Genomic DNA, 27,262 nt, shown 5'->3' with positions numbered 1-27,262 from the left:
ACTTTATCGCATGCTTAATTTTGCCTCTTGTTCTTTGTCATGCTATCCTAAAGAGAAACAGGACTCATTGATACTGTTGCCTGAAGACATGGGACCAAATTGACTGCTGTAGCTCTAAAGACCGATAAATACCATTAGGAAAGCATGAGAAAAGCCCATTTTGTGCTTATGTCAGAACATAGAATATTCTGGGGAAATTTTTACTGGTGATGGATAAAGCTCCTAGTTGGAACTAGGAGCATATAGGGAGGGGCAAATGAAATGATTGTGGGGAATGGCTGTTATTGAGGAGAGAAGAAAACCAATTTTTCTTTTAATATTTTAAGACCGAAGGCTCTTAGAAAGAGAATGGTTAAGGAGGATATGATCACATTTTGTAAAATTGTGAATGGTATTGATGGGTGACCACAGTCTTAAGAATTCTATAACAGAGCAACTTGGGAATCTACAAAGTAGATTTTACACAAAATTGAGTGCTGAAGTAAATGTCAGTGGATATATAACTTTTTACTCCAAAGGCAATGTAAACTAATTAGAAAAATAAGAGGATAAAAAAAATATGTGGTTATTTGGAGGCTCATCCTCATGAGGGTTAGCATGGAAGTTAACCACACCTTTCCCTAGACTACCTTCTGCTGGCATTAATAATTCAGAAACACAGGTCAAGGGTCTCTTTCACCCAGGAGATTTCTTGTTATTTCTGTGTGATTTATTTTTTCCTTCCTTCACTCCTTCAGCTTTTTGGAAGCAATACCTTTTTTTTTTTTTTTTGAGATGGAGTTTTCCCCTTGTTACCCAGGCTAGAGTGCAGTGGAGTGATCTCGGCTTACTGCAACCTCTGCCTCCCGCGTTCAAGTGATTCTCCTGCCTCAGTCGCCCGAGTAGCTGGGATTACAGGCATGTGCCACCACGCCTGGCTAATTTTGTATTTTTAGTAGAGACAGGGTTTCTCCGTGTTGGTCAGGCTGGTGTCGAGCTCCCAACTTCAGGTGATCCACCCACCTCAGCCTCCCAAAGTGCTGGGATTACAGGCATGAGCCACCACGCCTGGCCAGTAATACCTTTTTAGAGTAGAAAGGCTTTGTTTTACCTTGTTTATGTTTTCTTTGATTCACATCTTCATAACCATAGTGCTTCTGTCAGTCTTTTATATGTAACTTTTATATGTAACTCACTCTACACTGCTGTTATCTTCCCATCTAGTTATCACATGATTTCACAGAATTGATTTGACTTCTGCTTAATTTAGACCTTTTTTATTCGCCCTTCCCCAATAAAGGACAAAGAGATTTTCAGCAGATCAGATGCCAGATTCTGTGTTGTTTTAATATTAATATAATTTTATTGGAAACCCTAAAGGTCTTATTAACGATTATTGTTACAGAACTTTTTTTTTTTTTTTTTTTTTTTTTGAGATGGAGTCTTGCTCTGTTGCCCAGGCCGGAGTGCAGTGGTGTGATCTCGGCTTATTGCAATCTCTGTCTCCTGGGTTCAAGCAATTCTTCTGCCTCGGCCACCTAAGTAACTGGGATTACGGGAACATGCCACCACACCCAACTAATTTTTTTGTCTTTTTCGTAGAGACAGGGTTTCACCTTGTTGGCCAGCCTGGTCTCGAACTTCTGATTTCAAATGATCTGCCTGCCTTGGTGTCCCAAAGTGCTGGGATTATAGGCATGAGCCACCACGCCTAGCCTACAGAACTTTTATAATGAATAAAAACTAGAATTCAGTTAGATCTATGTGTTTCCAAGTAAGCACTTTAAATGTTTCAGAAATGGAAGAAACAGTAATCTGAAGTTGTTACATTGGAATCTCATGAGCCTGTTGCCAACTGGTAAAGGACTCACAATTTTTAAAAAATTCTGAAAATGGTACTTAACTTTTCTTTACACAGTAACTTACATACTTTTATGTTTATTTTGAGAGGGACTAAGATCTGATTACCAGAATGAAACCTGAGCATTTTTCTTTAAAGTCTCAGGTTTCTTTTTGTTGTTGTTGTTGTTGTTTTAAGATGGGATCTTGCTATGTTGCCTAGGCTTGTCCTGAATTCCTGGGTTCAAGTGATCCTCACACCTTAGCCTCCCAAGTAGCTGGGATTATAGGCATGTGTACTGGGCCAGGCTAGCCTTGGTTTTATTGAAAATTTTTATGGTGTATGGCATAAGCACCTTCTACTTGTTAACATTCATTATAAATCCCATAGAGTGCAAAATATTGCAGTGTATAGAAGGCATTATATACTTGCAACTGTGACTGTCGTAAGAATGCTATTCGAAAAAATAATAATAAATGATTGCTTTCTCCTATAGCCATGTCTGGTGAGAACAGAGAAAATACACTGTTTTATTCTGAAATTCCCAAAACTATCAATAGAGCAGCAGTCCTAATGCTCTCTTGGAAGCCTCTTTTGGATCTTTTTCAGGTAGGATTAAATGTTGTTATTCCTATGATTTGGTGTATGTGTTCAGATACTGCATTTATTTAAAAGTTGGGATTTTATATTTAAAGTAGATGTAAATAAAAAAAGTTAAAACTTTTTATGTTTTTGTATGTGTGACTCTGAAATTCCATTTAATTCTTGATATATGAAACTAAGAGATAATAAAATTCAGTTTTTTAAACTGCTTTCTCCCTGTTTAACTGCATTTCCCTTTCATAAACTTTGTACTTATGTTGTTCTCACATTTTTTAAAGGAGCTGTTCACAGAAAAGAACTGATAATTATTTCCAGAAAGGCTTATTTATATATTGTAATTGATTTTGTAGTTTTAAAGCTCAGTAACAGCACTAAAATAAAGGTACAAAGTTCAGTTTTACCTTCTAAATAGTATAATTCCATTTATGTAAAATCAAAGGTTGGGGTTTTATTTCCCCCAATATTTTATCTTTATTTTTTGTTTTTAAAAACTATTTTATATATGTTTAATAAGATGGGGGGTCTTGCTATGTTGTCCAGGCTGGTCTCAAACTCCTGGGTTCAAGCAATCTGCCTGCCTCAGCTTTCCACAGTGCTGGAATTACAGGAGTGAGCCACTTCACCTGGCTGATTTTATCTTTAGATAAGAAAGTACATTGTTGAAAATACCCCAAAGATAATGTTTTAGTACAATCGTTTGCTTCTTTGGTTCTTATTACTCTTTTTACAGTGAGTATTTATTCATTTATTATTATCATTTTTTTTTTGAGATGGAGTTTTGCTCTTGTTGCCCAGGCTGGAGTTCAATGACATAATCTCAGCTCACTGCAACCTCCACGTCCTGAGTTCAAGCAATTCTCCTGCCTCAGACTCCCAAGTAGCTGGGATTACAGGCATGCGCCTCCGTGCGCAGCTAATTTTGTATTTTTAGTAGAACTGGGGTTTCACCGTGTTAGCCAGGATGGTCTCAATCTCCTGACCTTGTGATCCACCCACCTTGGCCTCCTGAAGTGCTGGGATTATAGTCGTGAGCCACCGCACCTGGCCTGGGCCAAGTATTTGTTAATTGAATAACACGAATGTGCTGTTTCTCATAGAAATTTAAAACAAAAAAACATAACAACTAATCTCTTTTTTTTTTTTTTTTTTGAGACACAGTCTCACTCTGTAACCCAGGCTGGAGTGCAGTGGCGCCATCTCAGCTCACTGTAACCTCTGCCTCCCAGGTTCAAGTGATTCTCCTGCCTCGGCCTCCCAAGTAGGTGGAATTATAGGTGCACACCACCTTGCCTGGCTAATTTTTGTATTTTCAGTAGAGACAGGGTTTCACCATGTCGCCCAGGCTGGTTTCGAACTCTTGGCCTCAAGTGATCCACCGCCTCAGCTTCCCAAAGTACTGGGATTACAGGTGTGAGCCACTGCACCTGGCCACAACTAATCGTTTTCACTGCAACTGTTTATTATGAACATTTGCCCTTTACATAGGCATGTGACTTTTCTTTAAAACAGAAAAAATTTCTTATTCTAAGACCAGTGTCTTTAACTAAAATAATGATAATTTTCTCATAGAAAAATTGGCAAAAGTTTTTTAAACTTTTATAATGGAAATTTTTAAAGCATGCAAAAGTAGAATAATGTGAAATATTTTCAACAAGGATTAAATCTTAGACATCAGCGTTGATTGTAGCCCTACTAACTTCCCCTCACAACCCCCCACCCCTACTGCTCAGATTTTTTCTTTGTTTGTTTTGAGACAGAGTCTCACTGTTGCCCAGGCTGGAGTGCAGTGGTGCCATCGCTGCTTACTGCAAGCTCTGCCTTCTGGGTTCACACCATTCTCCTGCTTCAGCCTAACTAGTAGCTGGGACTACAGGCGCCTGCCACCGTGCCCAGCTAATTTTTTGTATTTTTGGTAGAGACGGGGTTTCACTGTGTTAGCCAGGATGGTCTCAGTCTCCTGACCTCGTGATCTGCCTGCCTTGGCCTCCCAAAGTGCTGGGATTACAGGTGTGAGCCACTGCGCCTGGCCCTGCTCAGACGATATTAAAGAAGATACCAGATATGTCATTCCTGAAATACATCAGTATGTATCTCTAAAGGATACCAATTTTTTTAAAAAATTGAGACAACATTTCACTCTCACCCAAATTGGAGTCCAGTGGTGTGTGATCACAGCTCACCGCAGCCTTAACTTCCTGAGCTCAAGCTAGAGTGCAGTGGCACAATCTCAGCTCACTGCAACCTCTGCCTCCCGGGTTCAAGCAATTGATTCTCCTGCCTCAGCCTCCTGAGTAGCTGGGACTACAGCGTGCGCCATCACTCCTAGCTAATTTTTGTATTTTTAGTAGAGACAGGGTTTCACCGTGTTGGCCAGGATGGTCTCGATCTCTTGACCTTGTAGTCCGCCTACCTCGGCCTCCCAAAGTGCTGGGGTTACAAGCATGAGCCACCGCGCCTGGCCCTACTGCAATTTTTTTTTTTTTTTTTTTTTTTGAGACGGAGTCTCGCTGTGTCTCCCAGACTAGAGTGCAGTGGCACGATCTCAGCTCACTGCAAGCTCCACCTCCGAGGTTCATGCCATTCTCCTGCCTCAGCCTCCTGAGTAGCTGGGACTACAGGCGGCCACCACCACGCCCAGCTAATTTTCTGTATTTTTAGTAGAGACAGGGTTTCACCGTGTTAGCCAGGATGGTCTCGATCTCCTGACCTCGTGATCCACCCGTCTCGGCCTCCCAAAGTGCTGGGATTACAGGCGTGAGCTACCATGCCCAGCCTTTTTTTTTTTTTTTTTTTTAAATGGAGTTTCACTCTTGTCGCCCAGGCCTGAGTGCAATGGCACAATCTCGGCTCACTGCAACCTCTGCCTCCCGGGTTCAAGCTATTCTCCTGCCGCAGCCTCACAAGTAGCTGGAATTACAGGCATGCGCCACCATACCCGGCTAATTTTGTATTTTTTAGTAGAGAAGGGGTTTCTCCATGTTGGTCTGGCTGGTCTCAAACTTCTGACCTCAGGTGATCCTCCCACTTCGGCCTCCCAGAGTGCTGGGATTATAGGCGTGAGCCACTGCGCCTGGCCCACAATTTTTTTTAAAACGGCCCAGGCACAGTGGCAGATGCCTGTAATCGCAGTACTTTGGGAAGCCAAGGAGGGTGGATCACTTGAGGCCAGGAGTTCAAGACCAGGCTGACCAACATGGTGAAACCCCATCTCTACTAAAAAAATATAGAACAGGCTGGGTGCAGTCACTCATGCCTATAATCTCAGCACTTTGGGAGGCCGAGGCGGGTGGATCACCTGAAGTCAGGAGTTCAAGAACACCCCAGCCAATATGGTAAAACCCCATCTCTACTAAAAATATTTTTTAAAAGTCAGGCATGTTGGCAGGTGCCTGTAATCCTAGCTACTCGGGAGGCTGATGTGAGAGAATCGGTTGAACCCGGGAGGCAGAGGTTGCAGTGAGCTTAAATTGTGTCATTGCACTCCACCCTGAGCGACAGAGCAAGACTCCATCTCAAAAAATAATAATAAATGAAAATTAGCCAGGTGTGGTGGGATGGGCGCCTGTAGTCCCAGCTACTCGTGAGGCTGAGGCAGGAGAATCACGTGAGCCAAGGAGGCAGGGGTTGCAGTGAGCTGAGATGGCATCGCTGCACTCCAGCTAGGGTGACCGAGGGAGAGACTGTCTCAAAAAAAAAAAAAAGTAATCAATAATAAATAAAGAAATACTTCAGGCTGGGCACGGTGGCTCACGCCTGTAATCCCAGCACTTTGGGAGGCTGAGGCGGGTGGATCACCTGAGATCAGGAGCTCGAGACCAGCCTCATCGACATGGAGAAACCCCCTCTCTAATAAAAATACAAAATTAGCTGGGCATGGTGGCGCATGCCTGTAATCCCAGATACTCGGAAGGCTGACACAGAAGAATCTCTTGAACCCGGGAGGCAGAGGTTGCGGTAAGCCGAGATCACACCATTGCACTCCAGCTTGGGCAACAGAGCAAGGCTCCGTCTCAAAAAAAACAAAACAAAACAAAACAAAAAACAAACTTCATTGTGTTTCAAGATTGCTTTGAGTATTCTGTGTCTCATGCAATTCTATGTGAATATTATTAGGGTCAGCTTGTCTATATCTGGAAAAAAGGCTTTTGGAATTTTGATAGGCATTTACGCTGTATTCCAATCCATGCATATGTGATGTCTTTCTATTTATTTAGATCTTTACTTTCTTTGAACAGTGTTTCACAGTTTCCCTTATACACATCTTGTTCTTCTTTGGTTAAATTTACTACTAAGTATTTTTGTTTTCTTTTTTTATTTTAATGTCAGTCAAATTTAGCAGTTAGGGGTTGTATACCAACTTTAGTGACACTAATGTTAATAGGTTCTGATAACCCACTACTATTAGGTCAGCGTATGTTTTTTAAAATAACATTTAAAGTATAATTTTCATTCTTTTTTTTTTTGAGACAGATTCTTGCTCTGTCACCCAGGCTGGAGTGAGGTGGCATGATCTTGGCTCACTGCAACCTCCGCCTCCCAGGTTCAGGCAATTCTCCTGCCTCAGCCTCCCTAGTAGCCGGGACTACAGATGCGCACCACCATGCTCGGCTGATTTTTGTATTTTTAGTAGAGGTGGGGTTTCACTGTGTTGGTCAGGCTGGACTTGAACTCCTGACCATGGGTGATCCACCTGCCTCGACCTCCCAAGGTACTAGGATTACAGGCACGAGCCACCACGCCCAGCCACAAACTTTCTTTGAGAGACATTATAACAAATATGTTTTAAGTAGGAAAAGAAAACCACAGAGATTCTGCTCTGAAGTTTTTTTGTTTTCCATTTACTTAGCAAATATCCTGAAAAAGCGAAAAACAATACCATTGTTAAATAAGTAACAGACAGTAACTCCTATAAATAATTTAGGACATAAATGAAATAAATCACTTCTTTCCCAGCGCTGGGAGGCGAAGGTGGACAGATCACTTGAGACCAGGAGTTTGAGACCAGCCAGGCCAACATGGCGAAACTCCATTTCTACTAAAAATACAAAATATTAGCTGGGCATGGTGGTACATGCGTGTAATCCCACCTACTCAGGAGACTGAGGCACAAGAATCACCTGGTTGTAGTGAGCTGAGATCACGCCACGGCAGTCCAGCCCGGGCAACAGAGTGAGAGTTTTGTCTCAAAAAAAAAAAAAAAGAAATCACTGTGAAATAGTGAATTGGAAAATTGGAAAACTTTGCTAGCTGAGAATTCAAGCAAGGTTTTGGGGTATAAGTAAACTGGGATAGGTAGAAAGAAAAGCATTCTTCCAAGAGTCCAGGGAAGAGGGGTAGAACAGACAAAGACCAGGAGACAGAAAACCACTCATTAAGTTTTATTTAGATCAGTGATGTGACCAGCTTGACCTCTAAGGTTTTAGTAAGAGGAGTATTGCTAGTATAGTGGAAGGGTATTAATAACAGCTGACACATTTGAGAGCTTAATCTGTGTCAGTCATTGTGCTAAACATTGTACGTATTTTATCTAAATCTTCACAAAGCTGATGTAGATGATTTATTACTATTTTGAAAATGAAGACAATTACTTTTGAATAAATTAAGCTACTTTCTCAAGGTTAGACTTCTAGTGAAGGGTCAAAGCTTGGATTCAAACCACTTGACTTAGAAGTCTGTGCTCTTAACTGTGTGCTGGCTACTAAATTACAGTTAAGTTGTAGAAAGTCTTGAATGCCAACATGATTAGACTTTATTCTTGTTCTCTAATGTATACAGTAATCATCTAAAGACCCTTTACTAGGAAATCTTTCAGCAGATTTCCTAAAGTTAATCTGCTTAAAGTTGCCAGCAAATTTTGGGGTCACTTAACATGTAGACCATGCTCGGTGAATTAGAAGGCTGAAAAAAAAAATGTAGAGTCAATAATGTTGGAGATTCTAGGATTTCAGTGCCGAAAGCAAAAGACGGTTTTTCAGAAGACTGGAATAGGTGACTTTCCTTTCACATTAGGCAACACTGGACTATGGAATGTATTCTCGAGAAGAAGAGCTATTAAGAGAAAGAAAACGCATTGGAACAGTCGGAATTGCTTCTTACGATTATCACCAAGGAAGTGGAACATTTCTGTTTCAAGCTGGTAGTGGAATTTATCACGTAAAAGATGGAGGGCCACAAGGATTCACGGTAAGTTGGAGTTGCTAGTGGTTAAATCTGATTTGGATCCAAAAGGTTATTTGCACCCAAATCAGAAAGGTAATTAATAAACAAACCAGAAACTTCAGTTTACCCACCAACGAAGAAATTTAATAGCAGTGAAAACAAGAAACATGGAGATTAGTTTCCAATTTTAAGAGCTAATTTTTTTTTTTTTTTTTGAGGCAGAGTTTCACTCTTGTTGCCCAGGCTGGAGTGCAATGGTGCCATCTCGGCTCACCGCAACCTCTGCCTCCTGGCTTCAAGCGATTCTCCTGCGTCATCCTCCCAAGTAGGTGGGATTACAGGCATGCACCACAGCCCCCGACTAATTTTGTATTTTAAGTAGTGATGGGGTTTCTCCATGTTAGTCAGGCTGGTCTCGAACTCCCGACCTTAGGTTATCTGCCTGTCTCGGCCTCCCAAAGTGCTGGGACTACAGGCGTGAGCCACTATACCCGGCCTTAGGAGCTAATTTTCTTTAACCAGCTCAGGCAACAGAGAGAGACCCGTGTCTCTACAAAAAAATTTTAAAAACTTAGTTGGGCATGGTGGTGCACACCTTTAATCCCAGCTACTTAGGAGTCTGAGATGGGAGGATTGCTTGAGCCTAGAGGTCAAGCTACAGTGAACTGTGATTGTGCCACTGCACTCCAGCCTAGATGACAGACAAAGACCTTATCTCAAAACAAAAGAGTTAATAATCTTTCTAGTTACATTAAGATGCCATTTTTAGGCCAGACGCGGTGGCTCACGCCCATGATTCCAGCACTTTGGGAGGCCGATGTGGGCAGATTGTTTGAGCCCAGGAGTTCCAGACCAGTGTGGAAAACATGGCAAAACCCCATCTCTACAAAAAATGCAAAAATTAGCCAGGCAAGCTAGCATGCGCCTGTAGTCCCAGCTACTCAGGAAGCTGAGGTGGGAGGATCACTTGAGCCTGGGAGGCAGAGGTTGTAGTGCACCGAGATTGTGCCGCTGCACTTTAGCGTGGATGACAGAGTGAGATCCTGTCTCAAAAAAAAAAAAAAAGATACAAATTTTAAAGTGGTAAAAATACCTGCTGTATAGAAAGATAGAGTAGGCCATGGGTAGTGGCTTACGCCTGTAATCCCAGCACTTTGGGAGGCTGAGGCGGGTGGATCACTTGAGGTCAGGAGTTTGAGACCAGCCTGGCCAACATGGTGAAACCCTGTCTCTACTAAAAATACAAAAATTAGCCAGGCGTACCTGTTGTCCCAGCTACTCGGGAGGCTGAAGCACGAGAATTGCTTGAATCCAGGAGTTGGATGGAGGTTGCAGTGAGCCGAGATCGTTCCACTGCCCTCCATCCTGGGTGACAGTGAGACTACCTAAAAGAGAGAGAGAGAAAAAAAAAAAAAAAGGGTAAAGGGCATTAGTTCCCACTTCCTGTGTAAGCATTGAGGGAGATTTTGGAAGATCGTTATCACAAGGCAATTTTTTGTTTCCCTTGAAAGCTAATTCATCTTAATAAATTATATATATACACACACATTTTTTTTTTTTCTTTGGAGAGAGTCTTGCTCTGTCACCCAGGCTGGAGTACAGTGGCGAGATCATGGCTCACTGCAGCCTCAAACTCCTGGGCTCAAGCAATCCTCCCACCTCGGCCTCCTTGAGTAGCTGGGTAGCTATAGATATGTGCCGCCACACCCGACTAATTTAAAAAAATTCTTTTTAGAGGTGAGGGTCCCACTGTATTGCCCCAGCTTGTCTTGGACTTTAGGCTCGAGTGATCCTCTTGCCTCAGCCTCTCAAGTGGCTTATGTTTGGTTTTATTCTAGGCAATTCATTATGAGCTTTAGGAACTCTTGAGAGAATTGTGATGATCCTGGCTTCTATTACATTTTTATCAGCAAACTATTTTATATTGGTAAAAATAATTTTAAAATATTTAATAAAATATTTGATGAATAAGTGTTCAATAACAATGTTTAATGAACAGTAAATACTCTTAAGAGGTATTGGGGCAGGTTGGGGCAACAAAATTTATGAAGTACTGTTTTATTGTCTTTATGTCCTCTCCTATTACCCTTAGCTTTTTCATTCAAAGTAAAAAAATGAGTCCTTTCTGGTAAGTTAAGGCAATGGAAAGTATATTTTTCTGGGAAGCAATGATCATTGTTGACTTTTTTTTTTTTCCCCCTGAGACTGAGTCTCTCTGTCACCCAGGCTGGAGTGCAGTGGCACTATCTTGGCTCACTGCAATAGCTGCCTCCCGGGTTCAAGCGATTCTCCTGCCTCAGCCTCCCAAGTAGCTGGGACTATAGGTGCCCACCACGACGCCCAGCTAATTTTTGTATTTTTGGTAGAGATGCAGTTTTACTATGTTGGTCAGGCTGATCTTGAACTCCTGACATCAGGTGATCCGCCTGCATTGGCCTCCCAAAGTGCTGGGATTACAGGTGTGAGCCACCACGCCTGGCCTCATTGTTGACATTTTACCTAGAAATATTCTTCTTCATATAAGAAGCGCGCTGGAACATGTATGTGTCAGCCTGATATTTACCTTAGAATGTTGTTTACTTTTCTAGCAACAACCTTTAAGGCCCAATTTAGTGGAAACTAGTTGTCCCAACATACGGATGGATCCAAAATTATGCCCTGCTGATCCAGACTGGATTGCTTTTATACATAGCAATGATATTTGGATATCTAACATCGTAACCAGAGAAGAAAGGAGACTCACTTATGTGCACAATGGTAAGGCCTAGTTCTTCAAATCTACTTTTCTGAACAGTATTTTTTGAAGTATAATTTGCTTCTTGCATTTTGACATTAGATCACCAAGCTGGGTGATCTTTGTGTTTGAAATTCAAGTCTTTAAAATTTTTTAAAAATAGAGAAAAGTACAGAGGATAACTGGTATGTACCACATGTATAATACTGCTTTATCTTAATGTTCATTTTCAAACAGTGCAACAAAAGAACCTCTGACATGATTGTTCTTTTAGCCTAATAAGACTGCCAGAATTTTCATAGAACTCTTGTTATTAAAATAAAATTTTAGGCTGGGCGTGGTGGCTCCTAGGACTCTGGGAGGCTGAGGCAGGTAGATTGTTTGAGCCCAGAAGTTGAAGACCAGGATGGGCAACATGGCGACACCCCGTTTGCCAAAAAAATACAAAAAATTAGCTGAGCATAGTGGCGTGTGTAATTCTAACTACCTGGGAGACTGAGGTAGGAGGATCACTTGAGTCCAGGAGGTCGAGGCTGTGGTGAGCCGTGATTGCACCATTGTACTCCAGCCTGGGCGACAGAGTGAGACTGTCTCAAAAATAAAAAAATAATAATAATAAATAAGTTTTGTTTTTGAGAAACAGATAGAAACACCAATTACACACTCTAAGAAACTACTTGAGGCCAGGCATGGTGGCTCATGCCTGTAGTCCCAGCACTTCGGGAGGCCAAGGCAGGTGGATCACCTGAGGTCAGGAGTTCTAGACAGTCTGGCCAACATGGTGAAACCCTGTCTCTACTAAAAATACAAAAATTAGCCGGGCATGGTGGTGCGTGCCTGTAAATCCCAACTACTAGGGAGGTTGAGACAGGAGAATTACTTGAACCTGGGGGGCGGAGGTGGCAGTGGCTGAGATCGCGCCACTGCACTCCAGCCTGGGCAAGAGAACAAGACCTTGTCTCAAATAAATAAAATAAAATAAAATAAAATAAAACTACTTGAGACTGAGACAGGGGGAAGCCTGGGCAACATAGTAAGACCTTGTCTCTACCAAAAAAAAAAAATTAGCTGGATGTGGTGGCACATGCCTGTAGTCCCAGCTATTCAGGAGGCTGAGGCAGGCGGATCACTCAAGCCTAGGAGGTTGAGGCTAAAGTGAGACATGGTTGCACCACTGCACTCCAGCCTGGGTGACAGAGTGAGACCCTGTCTCAAAAAAAATTTATCCTTCAGTTTCGGAGAGTCTACTTAGTTATCGTCATAATAGGAAAAATAGAACTTTGTAGAACTATGTATATTGTGGGAATATTTAATTAAGTTTTATCGAAGTGGCTATGATAATACTAAGCAGTATTCAAAGCACAGAAAGCTGTGGTTTCCTCTAAAGGTTTCATACAAATGAAAGATGGGAAATAGTGTATTGCTTTTTCTTTGAACACGTGAAACAGAGTTTAAGATTAAGTACCATAATGGGCCGGGCGCGGTGGCTCAAGCCTGTAATCCCAGCACTTTGGGAGGCCGAGATGGGTGGATCACGAGATCAGGAGATCGAGACCATCCTGGCTAACACGGTGAAACCCCGTCTCTACTAAAAAATATAAAAAACTAGCTGGGCGAGGTGGCGGGCGCCTGTAGTCCCAGCTACTCGGGAGGCTGAGGCAGGAGAATGGCGTGAACCTTGGAGGCGGAGCTTGCAGTGAGCTGAGATCTGGCCACTGCACTCCAGCCTGGACCAAAGAGCGAGACTCTGTCTCCAAAAAAAAAAGAGATTAAGTACCATAATGAAGATGAAGACTGAAAATTCTTTTGTCTAACTTTTGCTTAATCTTACGTTCACACAGCTGATTTACTGTCATCTTTCTTAATCATTATCCCCTCATCATCATCAATCATTAGTTAAAATTAATTACAGACCAGGTGTGGTGGCTCACACCTGTAATCCCAGCACTTTGGGAGGCTGAGGCAGGCGATCACGAGGTCAAGAGATCGAGACCATCCTGGCTAATATGGTGAAACCCTGTCTCTACTAAAAATACAGAAAATTAGCCGGGCGTGGTGGCGGGCGCCTGTAGTCCCAGCTACTCTGGAGGCTGAGGCAGGAGAATGGCATGAACCCGGGAGGCGGAGCTTGCAGTGAGCTGAGATGGTGCCACTGTACTCCAGCCTGGGTGACAGAGCGAGACTCTGTCTCAAAAAAAAAAAAAAAAAAAAAAAAAAGAAAGTCATTGTTAACAGATATGTTACAGGTAGGAAAACAAAATGATATATATTCTCTCAAGTTTGTTTTTTTTTTGTTCTTTTTTTTTTTTGAGACAGAGTCTCACTCTGTCACCCAGGCTGGAGTGCAATGGTGCGATCTCTGCTCACTGCAACCTCCGCCTCTTGGGTTCAGTTGATTCCCCTGCCTCAGCCTCCCGAGTAGCTGGGATTACTGGCTAATTTTTTTTGTATTTTTAGTACAGACAGTTTCACCATGTTGACCAGGGTGGTCTCAATCTTCTGATCCTGTGATACACCCACCTCGGCCTCCCAAAGTGCTGGGATTATAGGCATGAGCCACTGTGCTCAGCCTGTTTGTTTTTTGTGGCAAAGTCTCGCTCTATTGCCCAGGCTGGAGTGCAGTGGCGTTATCTCAGCTCACTGTAACGTCTGCCTCCTGGGTTCAAGTGATTCTCATCCCTCAGCCTCATGAGTAGCTGGGATTACAGGTGCATGCCACCACACCTGGTTAATTTTTGTATTTTTAGTAGAGACGGGGTTTCACCATGTTGGCCAGGCTGGTGTTGAACTCCTGACCTCAAGTGATCCGCCCACCTCCGCCTCCCAAAGTGCTGAGAACAGGCGTGAGCCACGGCACCTGGCCAGACATAGGGTTTTATAAGAGCACTAATGTGGGAAAGTGGTCAGGGAAGGCTTTCCAGAAAAGATGACACCTAAACTGATCCTAAGTAATGTCTATATATTATCCAGTACACTCCTGACAAAGCGACTACATGAGAAAGGTCTTGATGCAAAAGACATCGTGGTGTTTGTGAGGAGGTAGAAGCAGTGTGAAGGTCCTGAAGCCTAAGTTCTGAGTCAAGAAGTAGCAAAAGACTGGCAGATAAGGGCCAGGACAAGGGTAGACCATATTTTCTGTAAATGAACATGGACTTTATCATGATATGAGGGTCCATGGAAAAGTTTTTAACAGTTGTGTGATCATAATCATCATGTTGTCCATAAGTTGCTCTGGATACTTTGTGGAAGTTAAATTCAAGAAACATGGGTGGAGACAGGAACACCAAAGCTTGACTGTTGCAGTTATCCAAGTTATATGGCCTAAATCTAGAGCATAGGATAGAGACAAAGGGATGGAGTAGGGAAAACCTTAAGTTAAAAGTACAGATTTTGGCGTTTAATAGATCTCCCTTTGAAGTCAGGAAATCAGAACAGCTGTTCTACTACCAATGGCAGTAGAAAGATTACGTTGGTAGTTAATAAATCTGTTTTGGAAATCCAAGCCATTTTTTCATGCCTTTTTTTTTTTTTTTTCCTATTTTTTTGAGACAGGGTCTCCTGTTGGCTCACTGCAGTCTTGACGGGGCTCCAGCAATCCTCCCATCTCAGCACCCCTGAATAGCTGAGACTATAGGTGTGTGCCACCATGCCTGCCTAATTTTTAACTTTTTTTGTAGAGACAAGGTCTCCCTGTGTTGTCAAGGCTGGTCTTGAACTCCTTGACTCAAGTGATTCTCTCACCTCAGCCTCCTAAATTGCTGGGATTATAGGCATGAGCCAACAAACCCAGCCCATTTTTTCATGTTTCAGCAAACACTGGACACTTGCTATGTACCAGTTATTGTGCTTGAGGCTGAGACTGCAAAGCTCTGATATAACTGTCAGAGTTAAGGCATTTTTAGTAATTTTTTTTCTTCTATAAAATTGTTTTCCACAGGATTTGTGAAGATTGGCAGAATTTAAAATGGAAAGCACTGGAATCCTGCAGGACATTATACTAGTGTTTTTATTCTTTATCATGTTGTATGTAGGTATGCGGTGTATTTTCAGGATTAATAGAGTAGTTAAGAATACAGGTAGAGCCTGGTGAAGTGGCTCATGTCTGTAATCCCAGCACTTTGGGAAGCCAAGGTGGGAAGATCACTTGAGCCCAGGAGTTCAAGACCAGTCTGGGCAACGTAGGGGGAGACCCTTTCTCTACAAAAAAATAAAAAATAATAAAAATGAGCCAGACATGGTGTCATGCGCCTGTTTCTCAGCTACTCTGGAAGCCAAGGTGGGAGGATCACTTGAGCCTGGGAAGTCAGGCTCAGTTGCACCACTGCTCTCCAGCCTTGGAGTGAGCTGTAATTGCACCACTGCACTCCAGCCTTGGTGGCAGATGAAAGAGAGAGACCCTGTCTCTAAAAAAAAAAAAAAAAAAAAAAGAGAATGTAGAATTTCAAGTCTACCATTTATTAACTGTGCGGCCTTGGTTATTTAACCCATCTCTTTGTTTCCATATCTATAAAACAGATGTTAATAGCACATCAACATAGGGTTGTTATGAGGCTTTAATGAGTTAATATATATGAAGTATTTAGGATAGTGCCTGAAACATAGTAAGTGTTGTATAAGTATGTGCTTAGATAGAAAGTAGGTAGAGAGTTAATGTCATCAGCTTATTCCACTCACAATAGGTTTCTAAGTGAAAGTCCACTTGAGATGGATTTGGTCAATCAGTATGCACATGTGTTTATTCTTTGCCTGGTGATAGAGGAATTTAAAAGTAGTAAAATCCTAGTTTCTGCTCTCAAATGACTTACTGAGAGGATGAGATGATACTATTTATTCATTTAATAAATAATAATGGAAGTCTATAATAAACAGTAAGAAGATACAAATGAGGGTTACTTATCTTCATAGTCTTGGCTCTATCATTAATTCCAAAATTCAAAACACTTTGAAAACTGAGCTTAGTTTTCATTAGGTTGTTACTAAAACTCATTTGGCAGTAACACCTGACCTGAAGTAACCTGAGGATATTTATAAACTTAATATGCTTACCTACATAGTGTGCCTATTCATAAGTTTGCTGCGAGAATATTGGTGTATTTGATTACAAGGTATTTGGTTTCCCTGCTGGAGATACTACATAATGTATTATGGTAGATGTACAATATATGAAAAATCTTGGCCAGGCACGATGGCTCATGCCTGTAATCCTAGCACTTTGGGAGGCTGAGGTGGGTGGATCACCTGAGGTTGGGAGTTCAAGACCAGCCTGACCAACATGGAGAAACCTCGTCTCTACTAAAAATACAAAATTAGCTGGGGTGGTGGTGCATGCCTGTAATCCCAGCTACTCGGGAGGCTTAGGTTGGAGAATCGCTTGAACCCAGGAGGTGGAGGTTGCGGTGAGCCGAGATGGCGCCATTGCACTCCAGCATGGGCAACAAGAGCGAAACTCTGTCTAAAAAAAAAAAAAAATAGATGAGGGAGGGAGGGAGGGAAGAGAGAGAGAGAAAGAAAGAAAATGACAGAAAAGAAATATCTCCCAAATTCTGAATTCCAAATATTTCTTTTTGGATTCAAACTTTTTGGATAAACAAATCATTGGTTGGTACTGTACATTATGTCACACTGTATAGAAAATATAGATAAGCAAAAATAATAAAACTTGCCTGTAAAATTAGAATCAGGCCAGGTGCGGTGGCTCATACCTGTAATCCTAGCACTTTGGGAGGCCAAGGTGAGAGGATTACTTGAGCTCAGGGATTTGAGCTGGGAAACATAATGAGACCTGGGAAACATAATGAGACCTCGTCTCTACAAAATTTTTTTTAAAAATTAGCTGAGCTTAGTGACACATGCCTGTGTCCCAGCTACTTGGGAGGCTGAGACAGGAGGATTACTTGAACCGAGAGATGAAGGCTGCAGTGACCTGAGATCTCACCCCTGCACTCTACCCTTGGTGACAGCGAGACCCTGTCTCAAAAATAAAATAAAAATTAAAGTCCCTATGAGATATGTAATGCCTACTAGACTGGCTAAAGTGAGAAATATTGAGAACACCAAATGTTGGAGAAGAACTTTCATACTTCGATAGTAAGAGTGTAAAATAATAGAAATACTTTGGATAACTGTTTGGTACTTTCTTATGAAGTTAAACATACACTTACGACACTAACCAGCCTTATTACTCGTAGGTATTTTACTTAGAAGAAACAAAAACACATGTTCTCAAAAATTCCCTTTTTTTTTTTTCTTTTTTGAGACATGATCTCAGTCTGTCACCCAGGCTGGAGTGCAGTGGCGTGATCTTGGTTCACTGCATCCTCCTCCTCCTAGGCTCAAGTGATTCTCCTACCTCAGCCTCCCAAGTAACTGGGACCATAGGCACCTGCCATCACACCTGGCTAATTTTTGTATTTTTTATAGAGGCGGGGTTTTGCTATGTTGCCAAGGCTGGTCTCAAACTCCTGAGCTCAAGCAATCTGCCCTCCTCAGCCTCCCAAAATGTTGGGATTACAGGTGTGAGCCACTATGCCTGGCCCACAAAAATTCTTACATGGTAATAATGTTCATAGCATCTTTATTCATAATAGCCAGAAACTGGAAACAGGCAAGATATCCATTAACAGATAAAAGAACTATGGTATGCAATGGAACATAACTCAGCAATAAACAGGAATTAACTATTGACACATGTAACAATATTGATGAAACTCAAAAGAATCCAAACACAAGTATATATATACTGTATGATTTCATTTACATGAAATTCTAGAATATGCAAACGTAACCTCTGGTGATAGGAATCAGATCAGTGATTGTTTCTGGGTCGGGGCTGGGCCTTGACTGGGAGGGAGCATGAGAAAACATCCTTGGGTACTGGAAGTGTAAGTGGTGATAGGAGTGTGGTCATATAAGTATATGTATTTTTCAAAAATAGTACATTTAAGAATTCGTAAATTATAAAGCAATTTTTAAAAACCTTGAAATCTTACTACTTGGAGATAATCATATTTCAGCTTATATCAGCACTTTTTAAAAATGCATTTTTATAACATTTTTATAAATGAATCACAGTGCGCATGCTATTCAGTAATCTGATTTGTTTTATTCAAGTATATTGTAAACATGTCCTCATGACACAAATTTTTTTTTTTTTTTGAGATGGAGTCTTGTTCTGTCACCCAGGCTGGAGGGCAGTGGTGTTATGATCTTGGCTCACTGCAACCTCCACCTCCCGGGTTCAAGCGACTCTTCTGCTTCAGCCTCCCAAGTAGGAGCATGCCTGGCTAAGTTTTGTATTTTTAGTAAAGACGGGGTTTCACCATATTGGCCAGGCTGGTTTCAAACTCCTGACCTTGTGATCTGTTCCCCTCGGCCTCCCAAAGTGCTGGGATTACAGGCGTGAGCCACCACGCCTGGCCTCAAAATCTTATATAATTATGGCTTTGTGGTTTTCTTTTAAAACAAGAGTCCCCTTCAAACTATTTGCTGCAAACCTGAGTGTAAAACAGATGAAAGCTGAGCTGCTCCAACTGAATGAGATGAAAGAAGAATGGTTGAATTATATGACCTATAAGATTCACTCTAGGTCTAAGAATACTTCTCTGTGTAGGAGAGTTGCAAGTGTCCCCTATACTCTGCTCCTTTACGTGTAATCTTTTTTCCATGATCCTGCTAATTGGGAAAATAATAACATTTATTTGGAGCATGTACTGTGGTCCAGGCTTTGTTCTAAGTGCTTTATGTGAATTAATTAATTTAATCTTCATATCAGCCTCACAAGGTAGCCTTTTATTCTCATTTACAAATGGGATAATGCAGTGGAATGAGATTGAATGATTTGCCCAAAGTCAGACAGTATGTAAATGATGGACCCCAGATCTGAACTCAGTCCATTTAGCTCCAGGGTTTACCACTGTACTCCAGCTACCTTTCCAAATAAACGGAATCATTTTGCTTTGTACGTATGAAAAGATAGCTTTCTGTGGTAATTTTGCCTTTTATATTTGTCTAGAGCTAGCCAACATGGAAGAAGATGCCAGATCAGCTGGAGTTGCTACCTTTGTTCTCCAAGAAGAATTTGATAGATATTCTGGCTATTGGTGGTGTCCGAAAGCTGAAACAAGTAAGGGGGTTCAAATAATGTATTATGGATCATTTTAAAGTATTATAAGATTCAACTGTCAGTTAAGTGCAGATTCTAAATCTTGGTTAATAGATTTGAAAGTGGATAATAGATTCCAAAGTGATGATGATTGATTCATGCCAGTAGTTACTTAAAATATATAGTTTAGGCCAGGCGCAGTGGCTAACACCTGTAATCCCAGCACTTTGGGAGACTAAGGCAGTCGGATCACCTGAGGTCAGGAGTTCGAGACCAGCCTGGCTAACATGGTGAAACCCCATTTCTAATAAAAATACAAAAAATTAGCGGGGCGTGGTGGCACGCACTTGTAATCCCAGCTACGCGGGAGGCTGAAGCAGGAGAATCGCTTGAACCCAGGAGACGGAAGTTGCAGTGAGCTGAGATCGTGCTATTGCACTCCATCTTGGGCACTGAGAGCGAAACTCTGTCTCAAAAATGTGTAGATTATAACCAGGCGCAGTGGCTCAACGCCTGTAATCCCAGCACTTTGGGAGGCCGAGGCGGGTGGATCACGAGGTCAGGAGATCGAGACCATCCTGGCTAACGCAGTGAAACCCCGTCTCTACTAAAAATTAAAAAAAAAAAAATTAGCCGAGTGTGGTGGCGGGTGCCTGTAGTCCCAGCTACAGGGAGGTTGAGACAGGAGAATGATGTGAACCTGGGAGGCGGAGCTTGCAGTGAGCCGAGATCGTGCCTCTGCACTCCAGCCTGGGCGACACAGTGAGACTCCGTCTCAAAAAAAAAAAAAAAAATGTAGATTTATATTTCATCATAATGAAGTCTAGTAAAAACAACTGTATTGTGGTTTAATGCCTCTGGCCCCTCAATTCTCTTTGCCAGTTTTTCTCCTAAAGGCTGGTCTTGGTAATGCTGGCAGCATTGGTGGCAAAATAAAAAATACCACACCTTGGCCAGGCGCAGTGACTCACACATGTAATCCCAGCACTTTGGGAGGCTGAGGTGGGCGGATCATGAGGTCAGGAGATCGAGACTATCCTGGCCAACATGGTGAAACCCCATCTCTACTAAAATACAAAGAATTAGCTGGGTGTGGCGCTGCACACCTGTAGTCCCAGCTACTCGGGAGGCTGAGGCAGAAGAATCAATTGAACCTGGGAGGTGGAGATTGCAGTGAGCCAAGATCGTGCCACTGCGTTCCAGCCTGGCGACAGAGCGAGACTCAGTCTGAAAAACAAACAAACAAAAAAACACACCTTAATGTGTTGCTATAAAAATTTGACTAGAGAGTCTGTTAAACAGATGATCAAATCAGTGTATGAATGGATGGGATAAAAGGGAACAAATTCCTCCCTTTCTTGGGGCAAATTCACAAATACCTCACTCTCTGAGAAACAGCTCACTAAAGCTTGGCTTTCAAACTTTTTGACCATGATCCAGTTAGAAGTGTACTTGTATTGTGGCCTAATACATATACTGTATAGATAAAACTGAAAACAAATTTCAAGAAGCAATACTTATTCTTTTTTTTTTTGAGACATAGTCTCTCTCTTGTCGCCCAGGCTGGAGTGCAGTGGCACAATCTCAGCTCACTACAAGCTCCGCCTCCCAGTTCAAGCCATTCTCCTGCCTCTCAGCCTCCCAGGTAGCTGGGACTACAGGCGCCCGCCACTGCACCCGGCTAATTTTTTGCATTTTTAGTAGAGATGGGGTTTCACCTTGTTAGCCAGGATGGTCTCAATCTTCTGACCTCATGATCCACCCACCTCGGCCTCCCAAAGTGCTGGGATTACAGGCGTGAGCCACTGCCCCCGGCCGCAATACTTATTCTTATGTGTAATACTCCCTGATACTGTTATGTTGGGTTTTTTTGTTTTTGGGTTTTTTGTTTTGTTTTTTTTGAGGTGAGGTCTCTGTTGCCCAGGCTGGAGTGCAGTGGTGCAATCTCAGCTCACTGCAAACTCTGCCTCCCGGGCTCAAGCAATCCTCTCACCTCAGCCTCCCAAGTACCTGGGACTACAGGCGCAAGCCACTACACACAGCTAATTTTTATATTTTTTTGTAGAGATGGAGTATTACCATGTTGCCCAGGGTGTGGTTTGTGTGTTACATTTTTTAAAATACTGATTGTGACCCATTAATAGATTTCATGACCTACTCATGGTTTAGAGCTAGCAGTCTGAATGCATCTCTAAGAGACCCTGAAAAATACTTGTAAGCCATGTCTTGGATTTGGACATTTTATTTTAAGATGTGAAATGTTTTGTTGTATTTGTTAGAACACGATTTTGACATGAATAGAGAAACTATTCAAAATAACTGAACTGTATTTAGTATTTATGTTTTTAATGGGAAATATTATAAATGTAATTAAATATTTCATTTTTCAACAAAGAATGCATTTTATGGTATGTAAGAATGAAGTCCTTCAAAAATGTTTTTCCCTGTTTTAAAAATATGTATACATATCATCTCCAGTTGTTTTCCCTCCAAAAGAAGTGGCTTAACAATAACTCACCTTGCTGCTACAAAGACTAGTGATATTTTCCTACAAAACAGGTAGCGTATTTTATACATAAGTTATTCTTCACTATAAGAAATCTGATACTAGAAGGAACGGTTGGTTATGACTACTTTCTGGAATAATTATTCTAAATTTTCAATATCTAAATTTCTTTTAAGCTCCCAGTGGTGGTAAAATTCTTAGAATTCTATATGAAGAAAATGATGAATCTGAGGTGGAAATTATTCATGTTACATCCCCTATGCTGGAAACAAGGAGGGCAGATTCATTCCGTTATCCTAAAACAGGTACTGTACTCCATTGGCATTTATATTCACTCATTTCCTCTTTCCAAATAAGATTCTGTAGTCATCCAAAGGTGTAGTCAATGACATTGGTCATTTCCAGCCTTATTTATGATGGGTTGTTCACTGGGTATCACAAAAATAGATTTTGAATTAAAGAGTGATCGTTTTTTATTCTTTTCAAAGGTAGGGATGTCCACATAATTGATTTCCTCAAGGAATGAATTAGAGGGTATCTTTGCACCAGGCGTGGTAGCTCATGTCTGTAATCCCAGCACTTTGGGAGGCTGAGGCGGGTGGATCACTTGAGGTCAGGAGTTTGAGACCAGCCTGACCAACATGGTGAAACTCCATCTTTACTAAAAATGCAGAATTAGCCAGGCGTTTTGGTGCATGCCTGTAATCCCAGCTAATTGGGAGGCTGACACAGAATAATTGCTTGAACCCAGGAGGCAGAGGTTGTAGTGAGCCGAGATCACACCATTGCCTTCCTGGGCAACAAGAGTAAAAGTCTGTCTCAAAAAAAAAAAAGAAAAAGGAGAAGGTGTCTTTGCTAGCAAATACAGATTTTTAAGTGATACTGTTCATAATAAGTGATTTTTTTTCCCCATTTTGCTTCTTACAGCATTTCAATTGTGAAAATAATACGTATTTTCACTTTATTTCATTCGGACTCTTTTCAGCCTGGTTGGTTTTTTTTTTATTCTTTAAAAATTTTATTTCAATAGTTTTTGGGGAACAGGTGGTTTTCGGTTACATGGATAAGTTCTTTAGTGGTGATTTCTGAGATTTTGGTGCACCCATCACCCAAGCAGTGTACACAGTACCCAATGTGTAGTCTTTTATTCCTCACCCCCCTCCCACCCTTCCTCTGGAGTCCCCAGAGTCCTTTATATCATTCTTATGCCTTTGTGTCCTCATAGCTTAGCTCCCACTTATCAGTGAGAGCAATGATACTTGGTTTTCCGTTCTTGAGTTACTTCACTTAGAATAATGGTCTCCAGCTCCATCCAGGTTGCTGTGAATGCCATTATTTTGTTCCTTTTTGTGGTTGAGTAGTATTCCATGTTGTTGTATATATACTACATTTTTAAAATCCACTTGTTGGTTGATGGGCAAGCCCCTTATTTTTATTTTACTTTTTTAAGACAGTGTCTTGCTCTGTCATCCAGGCTGGAGTGCAGTGGCGTGATCTTGGCTCACTGAAGCCTCTGCCTCCAGGGTTCAAATGATTGTCCTCCCTCAGCCTCCTGAGTAGCTGGGATTACAGGTGCCTACCACCAAGCCCGGATGATTTTTGTATTTTTAGTAGAGATGGTGTTTCACCACTCCTGACCTGAAGGGATCACCTCGGCCTCCCAAAGTGCTGGGATTACAGGTATGAGCCGCCGCACCTGGCCAAACCCCTTATTTTTTGATATTCAAAAAGTATGAATTTGAGATGGGGCTCTGAGATTCTTGTGCAGTAAAGCTCTGACCATCTACATTATTCTTTTTCATTTTTTTCTTGAGACAGTCTCTCTCTGTTGCCAAGGCTGGAATGCAGTGGTGTGATCTTGGCTCACTATACCTCCATCTCCTGAGCTCAGGCCATTTTCCCACCTTAGCCTCCTGAGTAGCTCGACCAGCCTGGTGCAGTGTGTACCACGGCACCCGGCTAATTTTTGTTTTTTGTTTTTTTGCTTTTTTGTTTTTGTTTGTTTTTGTTTTTGTTTTTGTTTTTTTGCTCTGTCATCCAGGCTGGAGTGCAATGGCGCGATCTCGGCTCACTATAACCCCCGCTTCCCAGGTTCAAGTGATTCTCCTGCCTCAGTCTCCCAAGTAGCTGCGATTACAGGTGCCTGCCACCACGCCTGGCTAATTTTTGTATTTTTAGTAGAGACAGGGTTTCACCATGTTGGCCAGGCTGGTCTCGAACTTCTGATCTCGTGATCCACCTGCCTCAGCCTCCCAAAGTGTTGGGATTACAGGCATGAGCCACTGCACCCAGCCGTTTTTTTCGTGTTGTTTGTTTTTTTGAGACAGAGTCTCGCTCTGTCGCCCAGGCTGGAGTGCAGTGGTGCGATCTCAGCTCACTGCAACCTCCGCCTCCCAAGTTCAAGCAATTGTCCTGCCTCAGCCCCCTGAGTAGCTAGGATTACAGGCACGTGCCACCACGCCTGGCTAATTTTTATATTTTTAGTAGAGATGGGGTTTCACCATGTTGGTCAGGCTGGTCTCACACTGACCTCAGGTGATCCACCTGCCTCGACCTCCCAAAGTGCTGGGATTACAGGCGTGAGCCACTGCGCCCTGCCTAATTTTTGTATATTTTGTAGAGATGGGGTTTTACCATGTGAGCCAGGCTGGTCTTGAATTCCTGAGCTCAAGTGATCCGCCTGCCTTGGCCTCTCAAAGTGCTGGGATTACAGGCGTGAGACACTGTGCCTGGCATATACTTTACTCTTGACTTAACTAAAGTGTAAAGAGAATTGATCTGGCAAAATTAATTTGAGTCATTTTGGATAAGCATTACTATTCATTTATATCTCTTTCTTTTTTTTTTTTTTTTTTTTTGAGACGGAGTCTCGCTCTTGTTACCCAGGCTGGAGGGCAGTGGTGCAATGGCAGCTCACTGCAACCTCTGCCTCCCAGGTTCAAGTGATTCTCCTGCCTCAGCCTCCCAAGTAGATGGGATTACAGACGCACACCACCACGCCTGGCTAATTTTTGTATTTTTAGTAGAGATGGAGTTTCACCATGTTGGCCAAGGTGGTCTCAAACTCCTGACCTCAGGTGAGCCACCTGCCTCAACCTGCCAAAGTACTGGGATTACAGGCATGAGCCACCGCACCCGACCTATACATTATTCTTGACTTAACTAAAGTGTAAAGAGAATTGATCTGGCAAAATTAATTTGAGCAATTTTGGATAAACATTACTATTCATTTATGTCTCTTTCTAAAGGTACAGCAAATCCTAAAGTCACTTTTAAGATGTCAGAAATAATGATTGATGCCGAAGGAAGGGTAAGTATAAAATGCTGAGTTGACCTTCTGTGTCATTTGACTGATCTGTTCAGCCCAGTAGGGTTCTTTGATACACTTTTTTATTTTTGGACTTACTGAACTTGCTGAGATATCTGTGGATCATGATTTTAGACTGACCTAATTTTTTACTTACAAATCATCCTGCTGGTTCATAAGATGGGAATATGGGGATATGCATATTAACCACTCCTTTCCAGTAGTTTTTCTGTTTGCCTTTATTCTCCAGATTAATGTTAAAAGAAAAAAAAAGGTAGTTATTGACTGGTTACCTTTTGTGGTGGGTAGATGTCCGTGGTGCATTAAATATCCCACAGTGGCCAGGCGTGGTGGCTCAAGCCTGTAATCCCAGCACTTTTGGAGGCCGAGACAGGCAGATCACGAGGTCAGGAGATGGAGACCATCCTGGCTAACACGGTGAAACCCCGTCTCTACTAAAAAATACAAAAAAAAACTAGCCGGACGAGGTGGCGGGCGCCTGTAGTCCCAGCTACTCGGGAGGCTGAGGCAGGAGAATGGCGTAAACCCGGGAGGCAGAGCTTGCAGTGAGCCGAGATCCGGCCATTGCACTCCAGCCTGGATGACAGGGCGAGAGACTGTCTCCAAAAAAAAAAAAAAAATCCCACAGTTGACTTGTACTACAGCTTTCCGTTTCAACAGCCAAATGCTTATAAGCTGCATGCACACAAGACTAGCTAAAAAACAGTATTCTCTTCTAGACTTTTTTGGGGTTTTTTTGAGTTTAAGAGTGGAGGTTTAACAGGCAAAAGAGAAAAGAGGATAGCTTTCTCTCCTGCAGAGAGAGAGGCTCCTGAGTCAGTCTTCCTCTTCTAGACTTTTTTAAAAACAGCTTTACTGAGATATATAACTCACATGTAATATGATTTATTTAAAGTTTAAAATTTAGTGGCTGTTGGTATATTCACAGAGTTTTGCAACCATTACCACAGGCAGTTTTAGAACATTGTTATTACCTCAAAAAGATACCCTATACTTCTAAGCCATCATCCTCCAACCTCCTCATATCCCCCAGCACTAGGCAACCTTTTTTTTTTTTTTGGAAATGGAGTTCCGCACTGTCACCCGGGCTGGAGTGCAATGGTGCAATTCTCGGCTCACTTCAACCTCTGCCTTCTGGGTTCACGTGATTCTTCTGCTTCAGCCTCCCGAGTAGTTGGAATTACAGGCACATACCACCACACCCAGCTAATTTTATGTATTTTTAGTAGAGACAGGGTTTCACTATGTTGACCAGACTGGTGTCAAACTCCTGACCTCATGATCTGCCCACCTTGGCCTTCCAAAGTGCTAGGATTACAGGCATGAGCCACCGCGCCCAGCCTAGATAACCATTAATCTACTTTCTATCTCTATAAATTTGCCTATTCTGGACATTTCATATAAGTGGAATCATACAATATGTAGTTTGGTCTCCTTGACTTAGATTGCTTTCAAGGTCCATCCATGTTGTACCATGTATCAATACTTCATTTATTTTTAATTGATGAATAATACCTTTATATGGATATACCATATTGTGTTTATCAGGTGATGAACATTTCGATTGTTTCTGTTTTATGGCTATTAAGAATAATGCTGCCATGAGTATGTATGTAACAGTTTTTGTGTGGGCTTACGTTTTTATTTTTCTGGAGTATATACCTACAAGTAGAATTGTTGAGTCATTTGATGACTATTTTTTTAACCTTTTGTGGAACTAAAGTGTTTTTCCAAAGTGGCTGCACTATTTTATTTTATTTTATTTTATTTTATTTTATTTTATTTTTTGAAGAAAGTGTCCAGCCTGCCTAATATGGTAAAACCCCTCTCTACTAAAAATACAAAAAAAAGAGAAAGGTCTCACTTTGTCACCCAACCTGGAGTACGGTGACACAGTCCCACTCAGCCCAGCCTTAACCTCTCAGGCTCAAGTGATCCTCCTGCCTCCGCCTTCTAAGTAGCTGGGAGTACAGGCACACACTACCATGCCCAGCTCGTTTTATTTTTTGTAG

General features: G+C 42.0%; 1 protein-coding gene across 19 annotated transcripts in view; it reads left to right on the top strand.

The window, feature by feature from the left end:
• The window catches only part of DPP8 (dipeptidyl peptidase 8), a 75,472-nt gene that overhangs the window by 8,154 nt on the left and 40,056 nt on the right, over positions 1-27,262 (top strand). For all 19 annotated transcript variants that reach the window (XR_012415078.1, XR_012415077.1, XR_012415076.1 and 16 more), the window contains 6 exons: positions 2,316-2,428; positions 8,432-8,605; positions 11,170-11,338; positions 19,327-19,437; positions 22,099-22,227; positions 25,171-25,232. Coding sequence is in view for 13 of the 19 variants with exons in the window: in XM_073996066.1 (XP_073852167.1) it covers positions 2,316-2,428; positions 8,432-8,605; positions 11,170-11,338; positions 19,327-19,437; positions 22,099-22,227; positions 25,171-25,232 (758 nt within the window). In the remaining 6 variants the exon portion in view is untranslated. The remainder of the gene's footprint in view (positions 1-2,315; positions 2,429-8,431; positions 8,606-11,169; positions 11,339-19,326; positions 19,438-22,098; positions 22,228-25,170; positions 25,233-27,262) is intronic.

This window comes from Macaca fascicularis, chromosome 7, assembly GCF_037993035.2.
Source record: "Macaca fascicularis isolate 582-1 chromosome 7, T2T-MFA8v1.1".
In the NCBI taxonomy this organism is placed as follows: domain Eukaryota; kingdom Metazoa; phylum Chordata; class Mammalia; order Primates; family Cercopithecidae; genus Macaca; species Macaca fascicularis.
The sequence above is the reverse complement of the archived record's forward strand: the minus strand, read 5'-3'. Positions and strand labels throughout refer to the sequence as shown.